Here is a 23,494-nt window from a genome sequence, read left to right as displayed (position 1 = left end):
AAAAACTTATGAAAGTCTGCAATTGTATCAAAATCTCGGCAATGTGGGAACAAAAGAGAGCCCTTCACTTAAAGCAGTCAAGCAAGATAGTGATTTACTCGATAAATTAATCACATTTTGTACCCGTTCCGTTTCTGTGTCTGGCGAGTCCGAAATGGCTCTCTGACTCCTTTCTTCTGCCCCAATCCTGGTACATCCAGACTCTGAACTGCCATTGGATGCCTCAGAAGAGGGAGTTGGGGCAGTGCTCTCCCAAAGTCCTATCACAGATAACAGAGTCCATCTGTGTTCGTTCTTTTCAGAACAATGATCTATCGAGGACACAGTGCATGTGGCTCTACGGGGTGTAAAAATTCCTGATGAAGTCCCTGAAGGATGCTTGTTTGTGCCCAAGGATGTATGGTCTGATGTCCTCCAGTGGGGTCATGCTTCTGCCCTGGCTGGATATTGAGGAACTGAGAGGACATTGGATTTTATTCAGAGATGCTTCTGGTGGCCAGAGATGACAAGAGTGGTCCGATCTTTTGTACAAGCCTGCCCAATCTGTGCTCAAAAGAAATCCTCTAATTAGCACCCTGCTGGCCTTCATCCCTTGCCACAACAACATCCCTAGTCTCACAACTCCATGGATTTTATCACTGGTTTACCAGCATCTGAATGTAACACTAGTGTACTGGTGGTCCGCACACTTAATTCCCTTACCAAAACTCCCTTATGCCAAAGAGACTGCTGACCTTATTTTTAAGAATGTGGTAAGAATCCATGGAATTCCAGTGGACATTGTTTCTGATCGAGGTCCCCAGTTTATGTCTCGTTACTGGAAAGCATTCTGGTCTCTGTTTGGCTCTTCTGTCAGTCTCTCCTCAGGTTTCCACCCTCAAAAGGTCAAACCCGAATAAATCAGGAGTTGGAGAAATATCTCCATGTTAGGGTTAGGGTCTGTCCAGCAGAGGGAGACTGAGAGCACAAGACCTTCCACATCTTTCTCCTAATCCACTGCTCATGATTGGTTCAATGAAATTACTTGTGCCTTGCTAGTTCGTGTGTTAACAGGTGTATATTTAAAGGCTTGCATTTGATTGTATTTGCTCTGTCTTGAAGTTTTCTAGCCTAGCCTATGCTTTTGTGTTTTCTCATTTTGCCTAATGGAAGACTTTTGTTCAGACCTTTTTACCAGCTTCACTGGTCATCTTTGTTTAATATTATTGGACTCTTTTGCCTGCATCATCCAGTTTGGATTTGTATCTTGCCAAACCCTGCACTTATGCTGGATCCTTTGTTTGTGCTCAGGAAAGAAAACTAAGTAAAGACTACCTGTTTTTCCTTCTAAACCTCTCACCTGATTATCTGCCAGTTGGGGGTCCACACTTTTCGATTCTTAGACCTGACAGTTTTTGCAGTACCCAATCTAAACGTTTTTTTATTACTTCAACACTTAGTATATCCTTAAACCAAATGTTTCTTGACAGGAGAAAACTAATTTTAGAAAACTAAAACTAAATTTGAAGAAATGGCTGCTGAAAACTCTATATAAATAATAGAATAAAATAATAAAATGGAAAAGAAAAATAGAAAAGTGTGTTTAAAAATATTACACAATATTATTGTTTTTGTATGCTATTTTAATCAAATAAATGCAATGGTGAGCATTAGACACTTCTTAAAAATTTCAAACTCGAGCGATGATATGGCCCCTTTTTTACCTCACAACAAACAAAAATGGATATAATTGACTAACACTGTTTAATCACATTGTTTACATTCAGTCAAATGCTCAGCTATGCCATCTGAAGTCAGGTGTATCATTTAGTGTTTATAGTCCTGTCCTTTGCCACTAGCCTGTAGATATTGTAAATAAGTCGCTCGGTCATTCATTTTATTAGGCTATAATTTTACTGTTTATAAAAAGATAGATAGCTGCAACACCTATACACTTTTTAATAAGTAGCCTAGCTATAAAGACTAAAAAATGACAACGAACAACGATTGCGAGTTTAAAGACCTTTACAGTCACGGGGAATAAGTTCTCTATCAGATTGTGTGGAGCTCTTTAAATTGTCCATTGGTGCGCGCGCGTACGTCAGTACCGAGACGAGCGAGCGAGCGCTAGCGGAGGCAGCAGTGGCGCATCTCACATATATCTGCCGCTGGAATATATCGGCTGCTTTAGGATGTGAACGGGGTTCGGCCTCGGCACCGACCAAAGCTTCTGTTTTCCCATGACAAACAGATGCGACAAGAGAACAAGCGAGCGCGAGAGTGAACGGTACAGGGGAGCGGAGAGATCATCGGTATTATTATGAGAAAAGAGGACGGGGTTGTCGGAGCCGTATTTGTTTTGCTCGCGGAGATGAGGCGGGGGGTAGCGAGTCGCTACAAAATCGTTGGGCTCCGGCCAAGCATTACTCTGTTTTAGCATATACCGCCCCGCTTGCGTTTACTTCGTCAACAGACGCGTTTGATCGCTACGGTTTGCATCGCAGAAAAATAATGCAGCTGTCTCGAGGACATCTGTGAGATTTGCGGACTGCTGTTGCCGCTGCCATGACAGACGCAGGCTTTACCGAGCAGGCGGTGTGAGACGAGCACGGCCCCCAGCTGCAGCAGCACGGCCGATGTGGGCTGCGTTTACCGGGGGAGATTAAATCTGTATACTGTTCGCGCTATTCCTCTTTAACCGTTTGCAATCTCAGGGAAAAATGTCATCTCGGTCTGCTTTACCGTCTGCGAACGACCGGAGCACAGATCATGTAAGTATCATCATTTCAAATAAATTATTATTGTTGTATCATCTAGGCGCTCCGTTTCCACACTTATCCTACAACGCCCAGAATAACGTCAGATCCACGGTCATTTTTGCTACCGGGTTTTAATATCGGGAATGCATTGCCTGGTATCGTTCATTCATGGGAGGATGGAGAGGCAGGATAAATACAGTGGCCCATGTACGCGTAGCAGGTTCTTTGGCAAAATGGGCCGCATCCTTGCATGTGCAAAGCAGCAAAAGACGCTGCGAAACGCGCAGGCCATCCGCATAGTGTACACATCAGCGCATCATCTGCGCACGAGCGCGCGCTCCTCTCACAGAGAGCGGTTTTGCTTCATTGGCAGAATTTGCGGGAGAATGGCAAGAAGCTCTGAGCACTCTGTCTCTGCAGATTAGAAAATGAATATAACTTTTTGGGGCACCAGAGTCATACAGGGAGGGTGAGGTTTTAGCATTAGCTGTGATATGCCGTCTCCGTTCGTCTACAGTTTCGTGCTCCATGCTCAGACGCACTGGCTGGTGTCGTGGCCTACCAGTTCTGCGCCAGAACATTACAGTGTTTTTTATTATCTGACCTAGACTTGTGTTGGTTAATGTATTTAGTGTTGCTTCAATATCTTATTAAACAATATAAAACAACTATGTTTTTTTTCATAGCCTAATTCATTTATTTAATTAAAAGAGAGTGCTTGTTGATGTAACATCTATAGGGATTCAATTTATCTGACATTTGACAGCTTGATCAAAACTGTCTGGAACCTTATAAAAAAGTATAATAAAGCAAAACATCTCAGCTCATCATGATAACGCTTAATGAATATAATTTTACTTGCTGTATATTTTAAAGCAAGCACCAAGGTAAGCGTTAAGTAGGCCTAATTCATTAAAGTGTGCACAACAAACTACATTTTATGTGAAGGATTATCAGGTCATTGATGTCTTAACAGTTTTGCATTTGGACTGACTGGCTCACAATTATACATTAATTCATTCCCTTCTCATTTTATGTACACTACAATTCAAAAGTTTGGGATTTGTCAGCTATTATATATATATATATAGACTAAGTCTCTGATGCTCACCAAGCCTGCATTCATTTGATCAGAAATACAGTAAAACAGTAATTTTGTTACAATTAAAAATAACTTTTTTCTATTTGAATATATTTGTAAAGGTAATTTATTCCTGTGATGTCAAAACTTTAGAATTATTACTTCAGTCTTCAGTGTCACATGATCCTTCAGAAATCATTTGAATATGCTGATTTGCTGCGCAAAAACATTTCTTATTATTATCAATGCAGAAAACAGTTGTTCTGCTCAATATTTTTCAGTTTTTTAATGAAAGTTCTAAAGAGCAACATTTATTTGAATGGAAATCAAACATTATACATGTCTTAAAGGTCACTGTTTGATCATTCCCTTTTGCTAAATGTTTTCTTACTGACCCCAAATGTTTTGAACGGTAGTGAACGGTAAAAAATACTTCTTTCTTTAAAATTCAGCATTGTTATTCTTTAGACCAAGTGCCGAAACATGCACAGGATTCTGAGATGTCATAGACAGCAAATGATAAATCTGATAAATCAAAAAATCAACCAGATGAAGACATCCTAGTACACAAAAGTTGGATATGGATGTTGACTTCTTATCTTTGTGTATAAACTGCAAAGGCAGCCTTTTTTTTATTTTTTTTTAGCTTTCAGACAGTCTTAGAGAACACTAATATTGTGGTTATTAAATGTAACTCTGTAGCACATTATGCATCTTTACATGGGACAGAGACATACAGGGTTTTATGATACAGAGCCTAGATAATGTGCATGGTAGATTTTATTGAGCAAACATGTTTTGACCATAATATACCATTATAGAAAGTTGGGGCATTTAAAGGTTTATGCACAAAACAACCAGATCATAAATATAATGAAAATGTGAGCCAGATATGGTTTATTAGTTAAGCTTACTTTACACCCACACATGTTCTCTCACATTTGGGATTCTCCCAAAAAAACCCTTTTCAAATAAGAGCAGTCTATGCTATATTCTTTATTTATTTGGTTATATCTTTTCAAAAATAATAGTGAGACACAGTGTGTGCAGTTTGGCATATTGTGTAAATAGCGTAGGGTGCTGTGTGTGAGGTAGAGTCCAGTAAGAGTAGCGCATCGTGTAGTAATTTATTCAATCCCTGAGCTTTAATCCCGTGGTCAGCGGTGCAGACGCGGACCTGCATGGGCATGTTTTCTGTGTGAGCTCCTTCCTCTCACCTCTTAAGGGGGACAGTTGGAGACATTCAGTAAACTTCACCAGATGTTAGTTTGAGTGTTCAGGGTTCAGGTTTAAATGTGCTAATCTGTTTCAGCAGCGACAGACTAAAACCTCCATGGCAAACTAAATTAATCCCGTATTATAGGGCAGAATTACTCACACACCAATGCTTATGCTCTCCTATACCATCATCACATCAGCCATCTAAATGATAATTCATATGATTGCAGTCACCATTTATTAAGGTTGTGCATGTGTTTGTGTTTCGCTGTGAATTTTTAAAATTAGATTTCATGTTTATGACAAGAAAGCTGAATTACAGCAACAAACTTCCCCTCAGATTCCCCTCTGCTTATTTCTAAATAATTTTAGACCGTCTTTTACCGTGTGTAAAACAAAAGCTGTGAGGACTTCTTTAAATGCGTGAACTAGTGATGCACTGGATTTTTTTTACCAAAACACTGAAACCAAAATTAAAGTTTTATTTAGCCTAAAAACTAAACATGAAAATTAAGGTTTAGTAATTAAATTGAGAAAATTAAGCACAGGAATTTTTGCAGTTGTTTGCACGAAACAGACCCTGACATGGTTGAAACACATAAATGGAGAAACTCTAATTAAATGCCACTGTTTTAGTCAATGGTATCGGCCCACCAAAACTACTTCGGCTGAATATTTTAGGTTGCTGAAATTCCGGTACATCATTGCCTAATCCAAATATAGCAAAACATTGGTATAAATAAATAAAATAATAATTACTAGCTACTACAACAGTTGTGTGGCCCATCTGCATTAGTGTAGACTGATTTTTGTGTGTGAAGTAAGAGGCTTAATCAGTAAATAAGGATTTAATTCAGAAATCTGGTGCAGTCGGTCAGCGCTTTCAATAAAGACTCCTTTTTTAAAACTTTCCTATTCCTCAATTAAATTCTGCTTTAATTAATTCAAGTAATACATCTACATGCATTTTCTGCTGTCTGAGCTAACTCGGCTACTTATCTTTTTTACTGGCTAGACACACAGGCAGGTTAAATTTCTTTTTTTGAGGCTATTTTCTTTTTCTGTTTGTTTCAGCAACAGCAAATGTTCCCCAGTTTAATACAGTCTATTTGTTAACTTTAATTTGAATAATCTTAATACATTTTCTATTTGTCTGTCTCTTTGTCCAGCATGCGTCTCTGGGGGCGAGTCGTTCAGAGAAGGGGACGAATGTGTCGAGTCGTTCACTGGGTGCCAGATGTCGTAACTCCATGGCTTCTAGCTCAGACGAGTTGCCCCACATTGGAAACTACCGGCTCCTTAAAACCATCGGCAAGGGCAACTTTGCTAAAGTCAAGCTAGCCCGCCACATCCTCACAGGCAAAGAGGTGAGAGAGAAAGAGGGAGTTTAAATAGGTAAAGCCAGAAGGGTGTGATAAGATGTAGGTACAGGATCTGCTATATTAGTTCTCATTCTCATTAGAATACTTGTGAGCATTAATTCTTTGGGTGGTATATATTTTTAAAGTGGTCCAACTTAAGTGTGAAAATTTCCACGCCCACGTTTACTTTTTATAAACCAAAGCTGATATAGTGTGATTTTAGATGGACTTCTTAGTGGGCACCAGAGAGCTTTAATAATCTTGGACAATAATAGAATGTGCTGTTTAAAGAGTAGTTCATGCACATAGTATTATATTATATATTATATACATAGTGAACTCATGTGTGGTAGTCTGAAGCCACGTATACACTTTGGGGAGTGACATCCTCATTTAAATGCAGATGAGAATACCCTAAATCATGGTTGTGTATGGAATAAAATCGTCACACCCAGACTTAAAATTGTTGATATAACCATAACACAATTGTGACTATAAATTAGGTAGCATGGATGCTAAAAGTTTTGTGCTCTTTTTGATTGAAGTAATGTTAGTGATCAGAAACAATTTTTAATAAAACCTATCAATGTGCTTTGTTTATACGCCTTAAGTTGTTACTAACAGCATGTGCTCTGTCTGAAGTGTACAGTATGAGTTACTTCTAGACCACATGGCTGGTGGGAGCAGCTACAGAAGAGACTTGACAGACTGATATGAGAATTTGCGTATGAGTCAAGACACATGGCTCTGTCTCTGACTTGCGCCACGCGAGACGAAAAGAGACATAGACTCACATCTAATTACATCACTGCATTAACAACTAGATCTCTTACGAGACGAGAGGTTCTCTCGTATTGCTCGCCGCTGCGACACACAATTCTCTCTTAAAGAGAGCGATTATTTTTTTTAGAATGCCTCGCAATTCCTGTGGCTTGTGCTGAGCCCCACTCAGCGCCTGAGACCGCCATGTGATCTGCGCTCTCTGCCTGGGCTCAGACCATGCAGCCCTCGCACGGGAGGCTGCGTCCACTGTGAGGAGCTGTCTATGTCGACTCTGCGGGCTCGTCTAGACCTCTTTGGTGCCGAAGCTGTCACACCGCCATCTGCTGGACCGCGCAAGAAGAAGTGCCGTGCTCAGAGACCGCTGGAGCCCGACGCAGAAACCAAGCACTTGCCGGATCAACACCCTCGAGTGCCTCTTTCGCCTTCTGGTTATCCTGCTCATGCCGTTGGTGTTTTAAGTGTAGAGAAAGTGTCCACACCCCAGTGTTCACGCCCTAACACACAAGCACTATAACTCAAGTGTCTCTCACGCCCACAGAGCCCATTCTCATAAAGCTGGCAAATGCCGCTCGAGTGTTAGATGTAGAAATCGAGAATCCGTGCTCACGTCCATCTCTCAGAGCGGAAGTTGACCCAGCCGCCCACTGTACGCTTTCCCTCTGATCTCTATGCTACCACAGGTAATCAATAGAATCAGGGAATCGCGCCGCCCGGTGCTCCTAAAAGCCCCGCAATGGGAGAACCAAACATGTTTCCTGGACCTAACGCGGCTGTCTCGCACAGCCCCTTGGCTGATCCCGGTGAGGAGAGACCCGATCCCGGTGAGCAGAGATCCGATCTGAGCAGTCCCGTCCGCTGGTCCCGTCCAGAACATAACCTTCACTGCTGGTCCCGTCCAGCACAGAGCCTTCACCACTGATACCATCCAGCCCAGAGTCTTCATCGCTGGTCCCGTCCAGCACAGAGCATTCACCGCTGGTCAGCCCACGCTCCAAGTCAGCCCTGCCGAGCCTATGCTCCACGTGGTGCTCGTCAATCCAGCGCTTGTTCACGCCGCGTCTACCCAGCCAGAGACTGTTCACATCGCGTCTGCCCAGCCGGAGACTTTTCACGTCATGTCCGCCCAGTCAGAGACTCTTCACGTCCCGTCTGCCCATCCTGTCCCTGGGCCTGTCTCAATCCTTATCCCAGAGCCCGTCCCCGAGCCTGTTCCAAAGCCTGTCCCAGAGGCTTTTTCTGACTCTGTCATACCCCCCAAGTGTTTTTTGGGGGTGTATGACCGGGTCCTCTCCACCATTGCCACCCAAAGGGTCTTCACCGAAGGGGCATCTCCGCCATGGCCGCCTGCTCATCCTGCTTTGCCCTGGAGGTTTCCTGCGCAGGGCGCCCAACCCCCTACCCCTGTTGTTGTTGTTCTACTCCTTTTTTGAAAACGTTATCTTAAATTGTAATAATTCTCAGAATATTACTGTTTTTACTGTTTTTGATTAAATAAATAAAGCCTCTCTGAGCATAAGAGACTTATTTTAAGTATTACAAATTCCTACCAACCCCAAAATTTTGAACGGGAGTGTACTTTTTGTCGTATTGTCTTATTGGATGTTGTAATTTTTCATAATCAAGAATCTAGAAAGTTGCTTTAGATAAAAGTATCTACTAAACAAATGACTCTATAACAGGTTTGATTAGGTTTTTCTGGTCTAACTGTCTTAAAGAAAAATAAATGTGTTGGAGCTCAAATCACTAATTGTGAATTGTACATTTAGGTTGCAATAAAGATTATCGACAAGACTCAGTTGAACCCAACCAGCCTACAAAAGGTAAGACCATTATGTATATATTTAGTATTTATGTTTTCAAGACATTTTCTTGACAAAGGCCACACAATAATGTAATTTTAACACATTTAGTACAGAAACAGGGAAAAATATCCATGCACACTATATAAAGTGTCCAGAAAATCACATATTGAGTGCCACAAGTGAATAGTGCATATATAACTGTTTATCTAGGAAACTGTGAGGCTCTTGGAAGTAATGCAGTAAAGTGTGTGTGTGTATGTGGTGTTTAGTGTCTCTGTTGAGTCTGCGCTCTCGCCTGTATGCCAGTGACTCATCTCATCTGTCTCGTAATAGATTATCTCCGGCCTTCTTTCCTCCTATTGAAGGCCAACACTCCACATTGCTCTGTGTTTGAGCATACATCAATATTTTTCTTTTGGATTATTGACAAACCTATGTTTGATAGGCTTCTGTCTTTGAACACACTTGTGAAACAGTAGTTTTCAGTAATCTGGATGGATCTTACTAAATTTCAGCACAGACAACTGTGTTTAATTCAAGAGCTCCCCTTTTGTGTGCAAAATTTAAAATGTAGTAACTTCAACATCAGTGGTACTGTACGAACTGTCTTTTCTATTGGGAGCATATGCGTGTGGGCACAGTAATGTATTTTTTTCTAAATATCTACTGTATTTTCATGCACTGTTTAGTTATGTTCATTTTATTCAAAAGTCTTCTGACTTATCTCTTTAAATCTGGCCATGGGCAGTCTTGTTTTCAAAATGCATAATTTGTTTGTGTGCTTATGTGTGTGTTGGAGAGGAGAGGTCGACAGCTGCGGTTCTCCACAGGCCCAGAATCACCCACTGTGATTCAGTCTTGGCTCTGTAACACACACATTTAACTGTACACAAACTGGAAAGCACCCTTATTGAACATAAGTCTCGTTTGGCTTTTTAATCACTCATTTAGCTGATATGAGCTGGTATAGTGCTGCAATCACTGTTCAGTGGAGCATTTGCCTGTTGTCAGACTTACTCTATTTGTCCCATCACTCTTTTTCTTGCCCTTTAGTGTTGCACATAAAGGAAAGCTTAGAGATTTGTTCTTTGTCATGTTGCTTCATGATTTGTCTGGTTTTCTAGATGATAGTTCCTGTTTGATCCCCCATAAAATAAGTAATAAAAAGTAGGCTATGTTTACATGTGACATGGCTCACTACAGCATTCAGTCACAGTATGTGTCTGTCAGCAATGCTTCTTTCTAATCTTCTGGTCTTCTGATCTGCTTTAGGACTTTACTCTATCCTCTGGTTGTTGATTGGATGATTGGATTGATGCAGATCTAATATGAGCTTGTAGTCGATTGTAAGAACGGGGTGGGTTTAAGTTGACCAAATGACTGGAGAAGTCCAGCATAAGACGCTTGAGAGGAATCTGTGGTTTCACTGTGCAATCGTGATAAGAAATTTTGATTGAAAAAAAATTTCTAGGTGCATGGACATGGTGGTTAATTAAATTAAATTCAGTAATTTGTGTAGGCCTTTTCACAATACACATAATTTCAAAGCAGCTTTACAGAAAATGTGTGAGTTCACATTACTATTTAGAGTGATCTGTTATAAGAGGTAACTGCCTAAGTTATGTATTTCCGAAAAACAGCACAGTTAGCGGAAAAGGTATTAATTTAAACAGTGTAATAATTTGATGCAGAAACAATGAGCTCATTGAAGTAATGAATACTTGTTTGTTAACAAATGATGATGACATTTAGAAAAATGTAGCATTGGTGCATATTAATTCAGAGTTTGCGTCATCTGAAGTCTTTGCGGGAGCTGACGCTGTCTCTTCATAGGTGTCGGGGATCTGAAGTCTTCATAACTGGATCCAAACTGCTGCTGACAAACTCTCTAGTCAGGATGCGCATCCCAAGATAAAACAGAGAAGCAAATAGAAAAGAATTAGTGTTGCTGCTGTTCATTAAATTATATGCTGATAGAACTGTATAAGTTTAGGGGATTATTTAGTTTATATGAATGTTTATTATTTGGTTTATATGAATGTTTGGCTAAAGAGATGCATCTTTAATCCTGAGCCCTAAACATCATCAGGAAGTCTTTTGAAGGGTGGTGATGGTGCATTGGATAAGACACAAGCCTGTGGTGTGAGAGACCCGGGTTCGAATCCACTGTGAGACACCAATGTGTCCCTGAGCAAGACATTTAACCCCTAGTTGCTCCAGAGGCGTGCGACCTTTGACATATATAGCAATTGAAAGTCGATTTGGATAAAAGCGTCACACGTTTTTTAGGCCCAAACATTTTTTTCATAAACAGCAAACATCCGCTAGCTGCCTATCCCCTAAACACACTGTAAAAAAACGTCTACGTCAATGGCAACAAAAACAAACTGCGGCAACCCGCTCCATGAAACATAACAAACTGTTCCAGCCAATAACTGACAAGAAGGCCCTGGGGTGGGGTTTGGGGGGTCAGTGCAGATAAGGAGGAGTCTATCTAGCCTCCGTTTTGTTTGAAAATACTAAGACGTCACGTCACCCGACATCGCTTAGAGCACCTTTAATAGGTAACCAGTGTGGAGAGATAATTGGTAATTATCAATAATTAGTTATGTGATCTTATTTTCTTGACCTAGTAAGAACTCTAGTAGCTGCATTTTGGACGAATTGTAGCATGTTTATTGAGGATTCTGTAAGAACAATAATAAACATTAAGACAATATATAGGGTGAATTTCCATTCCATGCCAACTTTAAACTGACAGGAACAGTTGTTAAAACAAAAACAAAAATCCACTAAATCTATTTAACACAATAATGTGATTGCCCTTATTCTTAGTGAGAGAAGAGTATTGTGATTGGCTTATAAGTTGACAACCCTCAGTAACCCACAGAGTTGAGAAAAACAGCTGATACAGATTGGTGCAGGTGCATCATAGTGTTTCCACAGCCACATGAATGCTATATTGGGTACTCCCTTCAGATTGAGAGACAACAAAACACAGAACTATATATTCCGTCTGGATTTTACTGTCCTACCTTAAGGCTGACATTGATGATAATAAGAATATCAGTGTATTCTGGGAACAGAATTTAAATGGCTTTTTTTTCGTGATTATTTCTGAAGAATCACACCACCCTCTTTTTCTTACTTTCTTTCTCTTTTCTCTTGCAGCTGTTCAGAGAAGTGCGGATCATGAAGACCCTCCATCACCCCAACATTGGTAAGATTGAAATGCAATAAATGCATGCATGAATGATGCTTTTATAATAGTGACTGTGTAAAATAAGCTTTCCAAAAATATTTTATCTTTTATTACAGTGCAACTTTTTGAGGTTATTGAAACAGAGAAGACGCTTTATCTTGTGATGGAATATGCAAGTGGAGGTGAGCTCTGAAGTTCATACTGAAGTATGGAGTATACAAGATAGTGTAACTACATATTAGTACATACGTGTGTGTCCATGAAAGAACTTTATGAGCTGTGTGTTCACTATAGGGTGTTTATTTGTGAAATGTGGTTTTTCTTCAGAGCTGAAACATAATGCAAAAAGACCTTGGACACTCATAACATTTATAGGTGCATCTGTGATATTTTGGGACATTATTCATGTTGGATTTGGTTTTCCAGGTGAGGTGTTTGATTACCTGGTGTCTCATGGGAGAATGAAAGAAATAGAGGCTAGAGCCAAATTCAGACAGGTGAGACATTTACCTAATTACTACAACACATACAGTTTAAGATCAAGGTGTTGTCACATTAAGCTTCTGGTTTACAGTTTCATCTCCTGTTTCATGTGTTTTACTTGGGCCGTATTTCAGATTGTGTCAGCTGTTCATTACTGTCATCAGAAGAATATAGTTCACAGAGATCTAAAGGTACGAGTTTGAATCTTTACACTTCAAATCTGCATCTAGATATCCCACCTAACATCTCTAACACTTTTCATTTTACTTGAGAAGCAAAATTGTGAGGATATATATTGAATTATGCAAATTTTTCTAACCCCATTAAATCTTATTCAGTTTTGATAATAATTAATTATTTTAAAGATACAAAAGTATACAAAATATATATTTTTTAGCACTCTACAAGCACTATGGTGTAATATTACTGTTTGTAGTATTTTTTTGTATCACTTTCTGTCCTGTTTATTTCTCTTTGTTTTTCTCTCCTTCACACATTTGTACAACTTAATTATTTTTCTGCCTCCTTCACACAATCATGACTTTCTGTATTTGTAGGCAGAGAATTTGCTGTTGGATGCAGATGCTAACATAAAGATAGCAGACTTTGGCTTTAGTAATGAGTTTACGTTGGGGAATAAGTTGGACACCTTCTGCGGTTCCCCACCTTACGCAGCTCCAGAGTTGTTTCAAGGAAAAAAGTATGACGGGCCAGAGGTGGACATCTGGAGCCTGGGTGTCATCCTCTACACGCTGGTCAGTGGGTCTCTTCCATTTGATGGACAGAACCTCAAGGTACAGTTACTTTGTTCCTACACTCACATTGATCATTTCTTGCCACTTTACACCCTACGAGGAAAGAATTGATACGGTCTCTTATTGCAATATTCTATGATTGTATGATATTGATAAACTGACACCAATTACATACATTTCTATTTACAACAAAAAATGCACTTCCATTCCTTAGTTTAATTGTTTTTTGAAAGACATCTCTATTACTCATCAAGGCTGCATTTGAAGAGTTCAGATGCAAAAGCCTCTAAATGCCATTTGAAATTTTCTTCTTTAATGATGATTTTTATCAAACTTGTATATTTAAGTTCAGTAATTTCACTTAAATAACAATTAATAGGTAATCTTCATTGCCATTTAAGTGAAATCACTGAACTTAAATATACAAGCTTGATAAAAATGATCATTCTAGAAGAAAATTTCAAATGGCACTTAGAGGCTTTTGCATCTGAACTCTTCATTTGTTCGATCAAAAATACAGCAAACATTTTAATGTTATTGAAATATTATTAAAATTTAAAAAAAATTGAATTCTTTGATAAATAGAAAGTAATTATTTTAATTAATTTAATGCACCCTTCCTGAATAAAAGTATTAATTATAATAAAATGTTTTTACAGTACTTTGAATGTGTCATAACTTTGTTTTTAAACATTTCTTTAAACAAGTTTTGAACAAGTTCTTTAAACCCTTATTTCTAAATTCCTTTGTATCTTACTGTCTAAAGTTTGTGACACACCAAGCCGACGTAAAAAAGTTGCCATTAGGTAGTAAATGTTTACATGGAATGCAAGAATAGAGCGAATAAAAAAATCGACATAAATGTAATATAAAATTAGATACGGGTTAGGTAGATTAGGTACAGAAGTTGAATAAAGTAATCAAATGTAAAATAACACGGTACATTCTTCACTGTATAATTTAAATATTGATCCTTATTAAAGTTACAAAAGTTATTCAGTCAAGAACACCGTCGGCTTGGTGTGTCAAGACCCTTAAGACCACACTGATATCTGTTTATCACACTGTTTGCTGGTGCATGTGTTTTCCAGGAGCTGCGTGAGCGAGTGTTGAGGGGGAAATACCGTGTACCCTTCTACATGTCCACAGACTGTGAGGGTATTCTGCGCAGGTTTCTTGTGCTCAATCCCAGCAAACGTTGCACTCTAGAGGTGCCTACTTGCACATTCATTGATACACTCTACCATACCAAATACTAATGTGCCTATTTCTGTGATGTAGGATGTACAGCATGCATTTGCTGGAAGATGCTAAATGCTATTATGTGTTAGTGTATGATTTGTGTTAAGTCAAAGCAGATAAATGACTGAGCTAAGAAGTTTCTGTGTAGTCAGGATGCTGGTATTTCCTCCACAGCAAGTGATGAAGGATAAGTGGATGAATTCAGGGTTTGAGGGCGATGAGCTGAAGCCTCACATTGAGCCAGCAGAGGACTACAGTGACGCAAACCGCATTGGTGAGCATGTAGATCAGTGGAAGTATTTTACTACTGTTACTAACTGTTCTGTTACTGTGATGCATAGAATAAAGAGAATGATTGCGTCTGGAAATATTTCTTTCAGTTCTCACTTATTTCTTTGTCTTTTCAGAGATTATGGTCGGGATGGGTTTTACTACAGAAGAAATAAAGGACTCTTTACTCACTCAGAAATATAATGAAGTCACGGCTACATATCTGCTATTGGGCCTGAAGACTGAGGTAATATATAATACATTATGAAACAAAGTCCTGAAATCTGGGTTGTATTTTTCTATTTATCTTTTTTTTTTTTTCATTGCTTTTTGGTCATAGGATGGCGCTGAGTCACGAGTTAGTGGCAGTATGACGTTGCCACGTGTGCGTCCGAGCCCAATGACCAATGGAACCAACAAACAATCCTCTTCTTCGTCATCTTCCTCATCTTCACACAGCAAGACTCAGCGCAGCGCCTCTACTTACCACCGCCAGCGAAGGCACAGTGACTTCTGTACGAGACGCTTGAGCTTCAACTCTAAACACAAACGCACTTCTAATTGTTTATGATTATAATCATTATCAGTTTGTTCTGCAGGTGGTCCTAGCATGCCTGTGATGCACCCAAAGCGTAGCCCGACCAGCGGTGGAGATCGTGAGCTGCGTGAGAGCCGCATGCCACCGAGGAAGGCCAGCTGTAGTGTAATGGGCAGTCGAACCCTACCACCATCTAGTCCAATGGTCAGCACTGCCAACAACCCCAACAAGGCAGAGATACCTGATCGCCGCAAGGAGATGACCGCCACCACAGTGAGTGAAATTTCTCTAATTGAATCATTATTTTATTATATACTCACTGTTGTTGAAATGTTTGGGATCAGAATTTTTTTTGAAAGAAATTATTACTTTTATTCAGCAAGGACACATTAAATTGATCAAAAGTGAGGGTAAAAACATTTATAATGTTACAAAAGATTTCTATTTCAAATAAATGCTGTTTCTATTCATTAAAAAATCCTGAAAAAAAAATGGGTCATGGTTTCCAGAAAAATATTAAGCAGCACAACTGTTTTTGACATTGATAATAATAAGAAATGTTTCTTGAGCACTAATATTAATAATAAAATAATATAATAAAATAGAAATAGAAAAGTAATTTTACATTGTAGTAATATTTCACAATTTTGTATTGTATTTTTCAGCAAATAAATGCCACCTTGATGAGCATAAGTGACTGAATCCTAAAAAAATCCAAAATAATATTTTTCCATCATAATTATTTTTTAATTCAAATTTGTAATACTTAAACTTTCTGTTTATTTTTTTACATTTTGAATCCTAGGTTTTCAAAACATTTAATGAGTGTATGTGTAGCATTGTGTTTTGTAATGATATTCTTTATTTTGTCAACATTTATTGAAATGTTGTGTGCCATCTCCATTGCAGAACAATATCCCAGGAAGTACCATGACCCGTAGAAACACGTATGTATGTACAGATCGTTCCAGCACTGACCGGCACTCGCTGCTGCAGAACGGCAAAGACAACAGGTGACCAACACACATTCACAAACTCAGTCACACTCTGTCACTTTGCTGCCCTGTCTGACTCTCATTCACTGTCTGTGTCTATCTCTCCTTAGCTCTCTATCTCACCGCCTCCCTCCCACCTCTCCCTCCACTCTCAGTATTGTTGGAGCGGGAGCATCCTCCTCTTCTTCCTCAGGTGAGCGCTGTCGGCTGACACGTGGATCCACCATCCGGAGCACCTTCCATGGGGGTCAGCTCCGTGACCGTGTACCGCCCACCTATGGACCTCCGCCCACGTCGCCCACCCTGAGTCATGACGCTGGAGCCCTGCCGGCCAATGCCCGCAGCCGGGCCACTTCTAACCTGTTCAGCAAACTCACCTCCAAACTCACTCGCAGGTAAGAGAAGTTCTCGTCATACAAATAAAAACATATGCATAGTTATGCATTAAAAAGTATCGTACATCACATGGCAGAAAACAGGTTTAAGCCTCATTTAGAAGGGAAAGGTGTCTCTGATCCAGATCCCTCTGAGTCTAAAGCTGTTTACTCTGACAAAGTTTTTTTTTAAGAGGTTTGTTGGTCACTGTACTTATAGTCACTACTTGGCATTTGTGGTGCTGAATGCAGCAGTGTATAATCTATTATATCACATGGGCTTGACATTAACACCATCCAGCAGTGGTGGATTTCAGCAGTGGCGTGTAACGCATTCACTCCTTCCAGCCTCTTGAATTTTATATATAATGAATTTAGAATTTTATATATAATCTATACATTTTCATGTTGTAGTATTTTAAAAGGCATCTGAAATAATAAACTAAGTGCAATTTAGTGTTGTCATACATATCGATACTGAAATATCTGAAACACTTCCAATACTCATTTTACACAGAATAGAGACCAGCACAATACCAGCTGCACTTTCTCGCTTTCTCATCTCTCCGACAGTGAGTTGACACACAAACCCTGCTCTGGATGAATATTGTTGTCACAGCCAGGGCTTGAACTTTGACGTGGGATTTGCACATAATTTTATTCTGAATTTTGGATTTTGTGCTCAGACCCAAAGTATGTCCACATAAAGCTGCCTCTCAGTACTATTGAGTTATTTTCACTGCTTAATGCACTTAAACAGTCAAATACACACAACATAATGTTAAAATGCCAGTCTTGGTGAGTATTGATGTAAACGGTCAGTTTTGTTATATAAGCAGTTAAGAAAGAAAACGCATGTATAACAGTATAATGTATCTGTGCATCAGGTCTCAAAGTGACAGCTGCCTAATACTGCATATCTGATGCAAAATTTTAATATTTTAATATCTCATAATTTGGCAGCAGGTATATTAGGGATTCCTTTTTTTTTTTTTTTTTAAAAAGAAGAGCTAGAGTACGACCTGTCCAATAACACTGGGCTATTCTTACAGATTAAAAATTACATGTACACTCATGCTTCACACCGTCATCATTCCTTGCGTATTGCCTCTTTTTTTCAATCTTTCCAAGCTTACAAATGTACCTTTCCTAATCTCTCCCTCTTTGTTCTTATTTCTGTTACCTTTCTTTCTCCCCACTTGCTCTCACTATCACTCAATCCTTTTGTCTTTGACTTTCTCTCTGTCTTTCTCTTGCTCTCCTCGTTGTGTTTCTCTCTCCTAGGGTCAATCTTGACCCCTCTAAACGCCAAGGCTCTAATAAATCAGTGTCGGGTTGCACTCTTCCACAGGGATCCAAAACAGTTAGTAAGTTCCTCTGTTTGCCTGTTTGTTGCCGCTGCACGTCCGTCTGTTTCTGCACATGGCACGCCTATCTGCATGCAATGTCCTTTGCGGAATTGTGCGAGTCTGATAAATAGGTTGGGAGGGTGAGGAAAGTCTGGAAGATGGTGCATGGAGGTTTTGTCTCTAATCGGTTTGCATGCATCCAGGAACATACACAAGTTTTTTATTTGTTATGACTGTTGTACTTTGCTCAGATCAGCATCAGGATAGTTAGTTATTTTGACCAAATTGCAGATTAAATTGCTGGGTCATCTTCATACAGGACTGACAGATCCAGATAAGCATGTTTGTCTTTTTGTTACTCATGTTGGAGTTGTGTGAATGGATCGGTCGCTGTTGGGATAATGCAGATCATCTCAAGATGTGTGCTTTTTTGCAGGATCACAAATGAATCTGAGGGAGTCAGCAGATCTTCGTTCACAGGGTGAGTCCTCATATGATACTAAAGCGTTATGATCATGATCAGACTTTGTCAACAGATTGCAATGAATAGACTAATATAAACTTTAGCTATGGATAATAGCAAAATTGTTATACATTTAAATTACACTTAAGTATCAATACATACACAGTTACAGGAAAAAATCGGACAATAATTATTATATATAAGTAATATTATTAATAAGTAATAATAGTGATGAAAGCAGTGACTTCTTTCTGAAGATGTGAATCTCAAATATGAGTTTTGCAGGAACTTTTTTGTTGTTGTAAATTTTCCAGTGGCCATTTATCTGGGGATCAGAAAGCGTCCCAGCCCTGGGGCAGGGGAGGGGGGTGGGATGTAAGGGGCCATTTCCCCCGTCCCCCCCGAGCCCCTGCAGAAGTGGTACTGGCCTTGCGCGAGGCAGCGAGGGGATGCGGCTGCCAGGTCCGGCACGCTGGCCCGTTTCTGCTGTGCTGCAGTCATGGATCGGCAGGATCAAAAGTCGCATTCCAAGCTGAGGTGTGCCAACTGAGTGTGGGTCCCGCAGAGACAAACGGAGTTCGCTACACACGCCTGTGGGGGGCTCCCCTCGCCTTCAGGCACATCGCATCGCAGATCTCTAAAGAGGTGGAGCTCTGAGGGGACGGGGGAGGAGAGTTGACTCGTAGATGTCCCCTCACTATATCCGTTGTTCTAGAGATCTGTTATAGACAAAATCTGATCCCTCCAACAACACTCAACACACATCTGAACACACATACATGTAAACAAACACAGTCACCTTAAAAGCACGGGACACTCAATCCTGAAAATATGGAAATCTAAAGTACAAAAACAAGCACACCCCTTCCATGCATAAACCTGAGCGCTATTAGAGCGCTACGGATACACACACACACACACACACACACACACACACACACTCACTCTCTGAAAAGCCTCATTCACTGGGTCTGGATTGAATCCAGTTTAGTATTTTTATTCTCATTCTAGTCATGAAATTCTTACTTCAATAATTGATGTCATTCTTTTTTTTAACCACTTTTGTATGTTTTCAACAAGTCTTGACATTTTAAACGGGTCATCATTTTTATGTTTTTTGTGATTTAATATGTCTTACATTTTCTTAATACTAAGTCAAAGCATTGAATCATTGACAATGTAGGACTGTAGCTGCCAATGAACTATATGCACAAATGTGAAGTTGGCAAATGTATCCTAACTTCATCATAGCTCACGGTGCACACCCAAATCCACATCACATTCGCTGGCGACCACAAATTTGATCAGGCTACAAGCCAACCATCTACACTTTGTTTTTGAGATTGTCTGAGAAAAATTGTGTTCCCTAGAAAGTCTGTTTTTCTGATGTATAGTGCCAGTTTACGTACTTTCCACCATGTTTAATTTAGAAGAGACGTTTAATGCCAAATGACTTTCCCTGACCCTTCTCGGACAGGCACGTTGATTGTTTGGTTGTTAATCCTTCGTTTCAACTCCTATTTAGTGAAACTTTGCAAATAGTCATCTCTCCTTTTACCCAGTCTGAGTGGAGTTGAGGTTATCACATGAGTGATTTTACTAAGACAGATGGTTTTAGTGTTCAGTGTCTTAAAAAAGACACGCTTCCTGCATTGTAGATATCTGATTAAATGTCTAGAAAAAACACCTTTCTTATTCAATATAGATTCTCTACCACCTCCAGTTTTAAAAAGAAATAGAAAGTAAATATCCAATACAGAAATGGTGTTTGCTTTGCAAAATATGTTGTGGCTCAGCATTAGCAGACATTAAGTCATAGTCTCATTCATTAGCACATACAGTACGTGTCAGCATTTTTTCATTAAAATTCCCAGGCTTTATATATGACTAAATTGGTATTGAAAAATCTTTTGATCCCTTACGTAATCATTTTGGCACCAGATATCTAAAATGCAGGATGTTTTAATGCAAGACTACAGGAAGAGGTTCAGTGCTCTCACTACTGAAATATGTTTTTGGGGCAAATGCACCAACAGGGCTTTGAAAAACCTGATTTTTTTATTTATTTATTGTAAAGTCAATCGCACTTGCAATCTTGTAATAATATGCCATCTATATGGCTCTTTTTCCATATCAAAATCTTAACAATGCTGTGTAACTAACAGAAATGCGTGTGTCATGGACTGGTCATGTTTTCGCTGTCGCTCATGTTGGTTTTTAGCCATGCACAAGTTTTTCTCTTGATCAGATTTCTAATCATGTTATAATCAATTTAACGGGTTTCATTTGCAGGTTTGAGACCTGAATAGAATATATATGCTGCTTCAGATTTTTCTGTCATGGGTAGAATTAGGTTTGTTCTTTTTTTTTTAAACAATACTCTTGGCTTACTTTTTGATCGAACCACTTCTGGTTTTTGATGTGTAACAAGGCCTAGTTATGCAATAGTTGTCAGTTTGCCAAGCATAAGCAATTCACAACCGATGGTGATCAAAATGTAATTGTGAATGGTGATAATTGTGCAATAGCATTAGATATTCCTGTCATGTCTAGAAATTGTTTCTATCTTAATGCAAAGCCATGCTTTGACCCTGTTGGTGCTGCCAGCCCGTAGACAGTACGATATTGATCAAGTACATGGTTTGAGCAATGAGGGCATAGTGTATAGGACACTTCTTACGAGTTCAGTTTGGATAAACGGGTTGATTTAGTATGGTCGGTCTGTAATTTTTTGATTGGGGGATCATTGTGCTGGCTTGTGTGAAATATATTGTAGATACTAAAGGATTATATGCCACTTTCTCCATGTTTGTGATGGCATCTCCCTCTGTTCATGAGAGGGCGTTGGATTGTGGTACAGAAAACAAGCTTGGTTCTTGATTTTAGTTTGGTCTGCTGCAAGTATGTCAAATGCTTTGAGATGCTTGAAAGTTCACTTGTGATGACTGACTCCACAGGTATCACTGTGGTGCTTCACCGTTGACCTTTATCCAGACAGTGAGCCTCCTAGCCCACCTTGCAAGTCTGACATCTCATCATTCATCCACTTTTTGTTGTTCACTTTATTCTCCGCTTTTGTGCCGCACATTTGCTAAGACACCTAGTTTCTCCTCGTCCAATTGCTGAATCACTGGAAATCCTTGTGTCATTGTTCTGTCTGCTCTGTGACTGGACTCCTGTTGTGGAGACGCTTCCTGTTTCAAACTGAACGGGGTAAAGACTGCACGTCCTGGACCAGTCTGACCCGGTCTCCGCATCAGACCGGCTCTGTCTGGTTTGGACTGCTAGGATCTGTATCCGTTCAACGTCCATTAAGACCGCTGTGCACTCATGTTGACTTGAATCAGCTGCATCCTACGGATCTGTGGGTTTGTACCCATGTTTGGCCACCGGAAGTTGCCAATGTCTTAAATGTGAACACTTCGAATTGTGTATATTTGCACAGGTACTTAATTTATTTTCTAGAATAATTATCTTGGGAGAAAAAAAAAGTATTGGTCTATATCAGTCAGATTCTGGCTGTATATAAAGATTATGATCCTGATGATAATATTGTGAGTATAGTATATACAGTATTTTAGAATTCCAGGTTAATTCATAGCTAGAGCAGAGACCCTCTGCTAGCTCTCCAGACGTTTCTATGTGTGCTGAAGTGAAACACTAACCTGCAATCCTGCATGATTCAGAGCAAGGATGGAGAAAGACAGACTACATATGTGAAATAACAGAACGGGCAAAAGAATTTGAGGGAGAGAGAGAGCGTGTATGCGTGTGCATGTATGTGTGAATGTGTGCGTCTGTGCATTGCGCTATTCTGTTGACCTGCCTCCTTCTTTCTTTCTCTCTCTCTCTCTCTCTGCTGGTAGGAAGTGTTTGTGTGAGAGAATTATGGCAGCCATACTTGACCTAGAGTGACAGTATGTACGTATGAATGAGTTTTTCTTAGTGTCATTTAAAGGCATTAAAAAGAGTATTAGTGAGAATTGTGAGTTGGTGTGCCAGGCGTGACACGTCTGAATGACAAATCCCTTCAGTTCAGTGTTGTGCTGTCTGTGATGTAAACTATCTGCTATGATATTGGGTCTCTCGTGATGCATTTAGCTAATATGCAATATGGCAAGAGAGTCAGGTGGACAAACAATATATACATATATATATGAGAGAGAGAGAGAGAGAGAGAGAGAGAGATCAAGAGAGAGACAGAGAGATTAAAACATTGATGCTGTTAGCAGAAAGTAATCCCCCCCCCCCCCCTCCTCCCCCCAGAGGTTTTTGCACCTTTGGCCAAATATATTAAAATGGAAACAAAAAATCTTGAGAGAAAATAAACTTCACTGATGTTGGCATCTTTGTTGTGTTCAATTATTGTTTGGTGTATTTGTGTTTTATCCGGATTTATGGTCTGTCCCTCTTGTTTATGGGCACTTTATTTGGTGTATGATTAGAAGAGATAGGATATCACTTATGTATTTGATTAGTATGTATAGGGATTAATATGATTATATCTTTTACTTGACTATGTTGCTAATGTTACACAAACTATGTTCCTGTTCGCCATCTCAGTCTGCCTTCTAACAATCACCAGAAACGCTTTGAACAACTCAGAACATCAGTGGAGAAAGGCATATAGTTCATCATAACATTGTAATATACATCACACACTTGGTATATTGCTAAATCTATCTGATTTTTTTTATCAACAGAAAAATATACTGGGATAACCTGCCTCTTGAGACTCCCTTGCTGTTAATGATATGCTAAAGCCCGCCGGCACGTTAATGTAGTTTGTTACAAGGTAGTTTGTGACATCAGAAACACCAGCTATTTCAGACTGCGTATT

General features: G+C 39.6%; 1 protein-coding gene across 4 annotated transcripts; it reads left to right on the top strand.

Moving 5' to 3' along the window:
- The first annotated feature begins 1,953 nt into the window (after positions 1-1,953).
- mark4a (MAP/microtubule affinity-regulating kinase 4a) lies at positions 1,954-23,000 on the top strand. 4 transcript variants are annotated; one of them, XM_039650123.2, is made up of 18 exons: positions 1,954-2,750; positions 6,207-6,404; positions 8,948-9,001; positions 12,155-12,203; positions 12,302-12,367; positions 12,612-12,682; positions 12,803-12,859; positions 13,226-13,462; positions 14,515-14,634; positions 14,840-14,939; positions 15,073-15,182; positions 15,276-15,450; positions 15,535-15,746; positions 16,383-16,486; positions 16,579-16,863; positions 18,127-18,209; positions 18,628-18,687; positions 18,944-23,000. In XM_039650123.2, the coding sequence occupies exons 1-18, from the start codon at positions 2,700-2,702 to the stop codon at positions 19,309-19,311; spliced, it is 2,400 nt and encodes a 799-aa protein (XP_039506057.1). In that variant the 5' UTR covers positions 1,954-2,699; the 3' UTR covers positions 19,312-23,000. The 4 variants fall into 4 exon arrangements, with proteins under 4 accessions (XP_039506057.1, XP_039506054.1, XP_039506055.1 ...); XM_039650121.2 differs by having other exon boundaries at positions 1,958-2,750; positions 18,628-18,672; positions 18,969-19,160; XM_039650122.2 differs by having other exon boundaries at positions 1,958-2,750; positions 18,127-18,205; positions 18,628-18,672; positions 18,969-19,103.
- The last annotated feature ends 494 nt before the right edge of the window (positions 23,001-23,494 follow it).

This window comes from Pimephales promelas, chromosome 4, assembly GCF_988280905.1.
Source record: "Pimephales promelas chromosome 4, fPimPro1.hap1.1, whole genome shotgun sequence".
NCBI classification, from domain to species: Eukaryota; Metazoa; Chordata; class Actinopteri; order Cypriniformes; family Leuciscidae; genus Pimephales; species Pimephales promelas.
The sequence above is the reverse complement of the archived record's forward strand: the minus strand, read 5'-3'. Positions and strand labels throughout refer to the sequence as shown.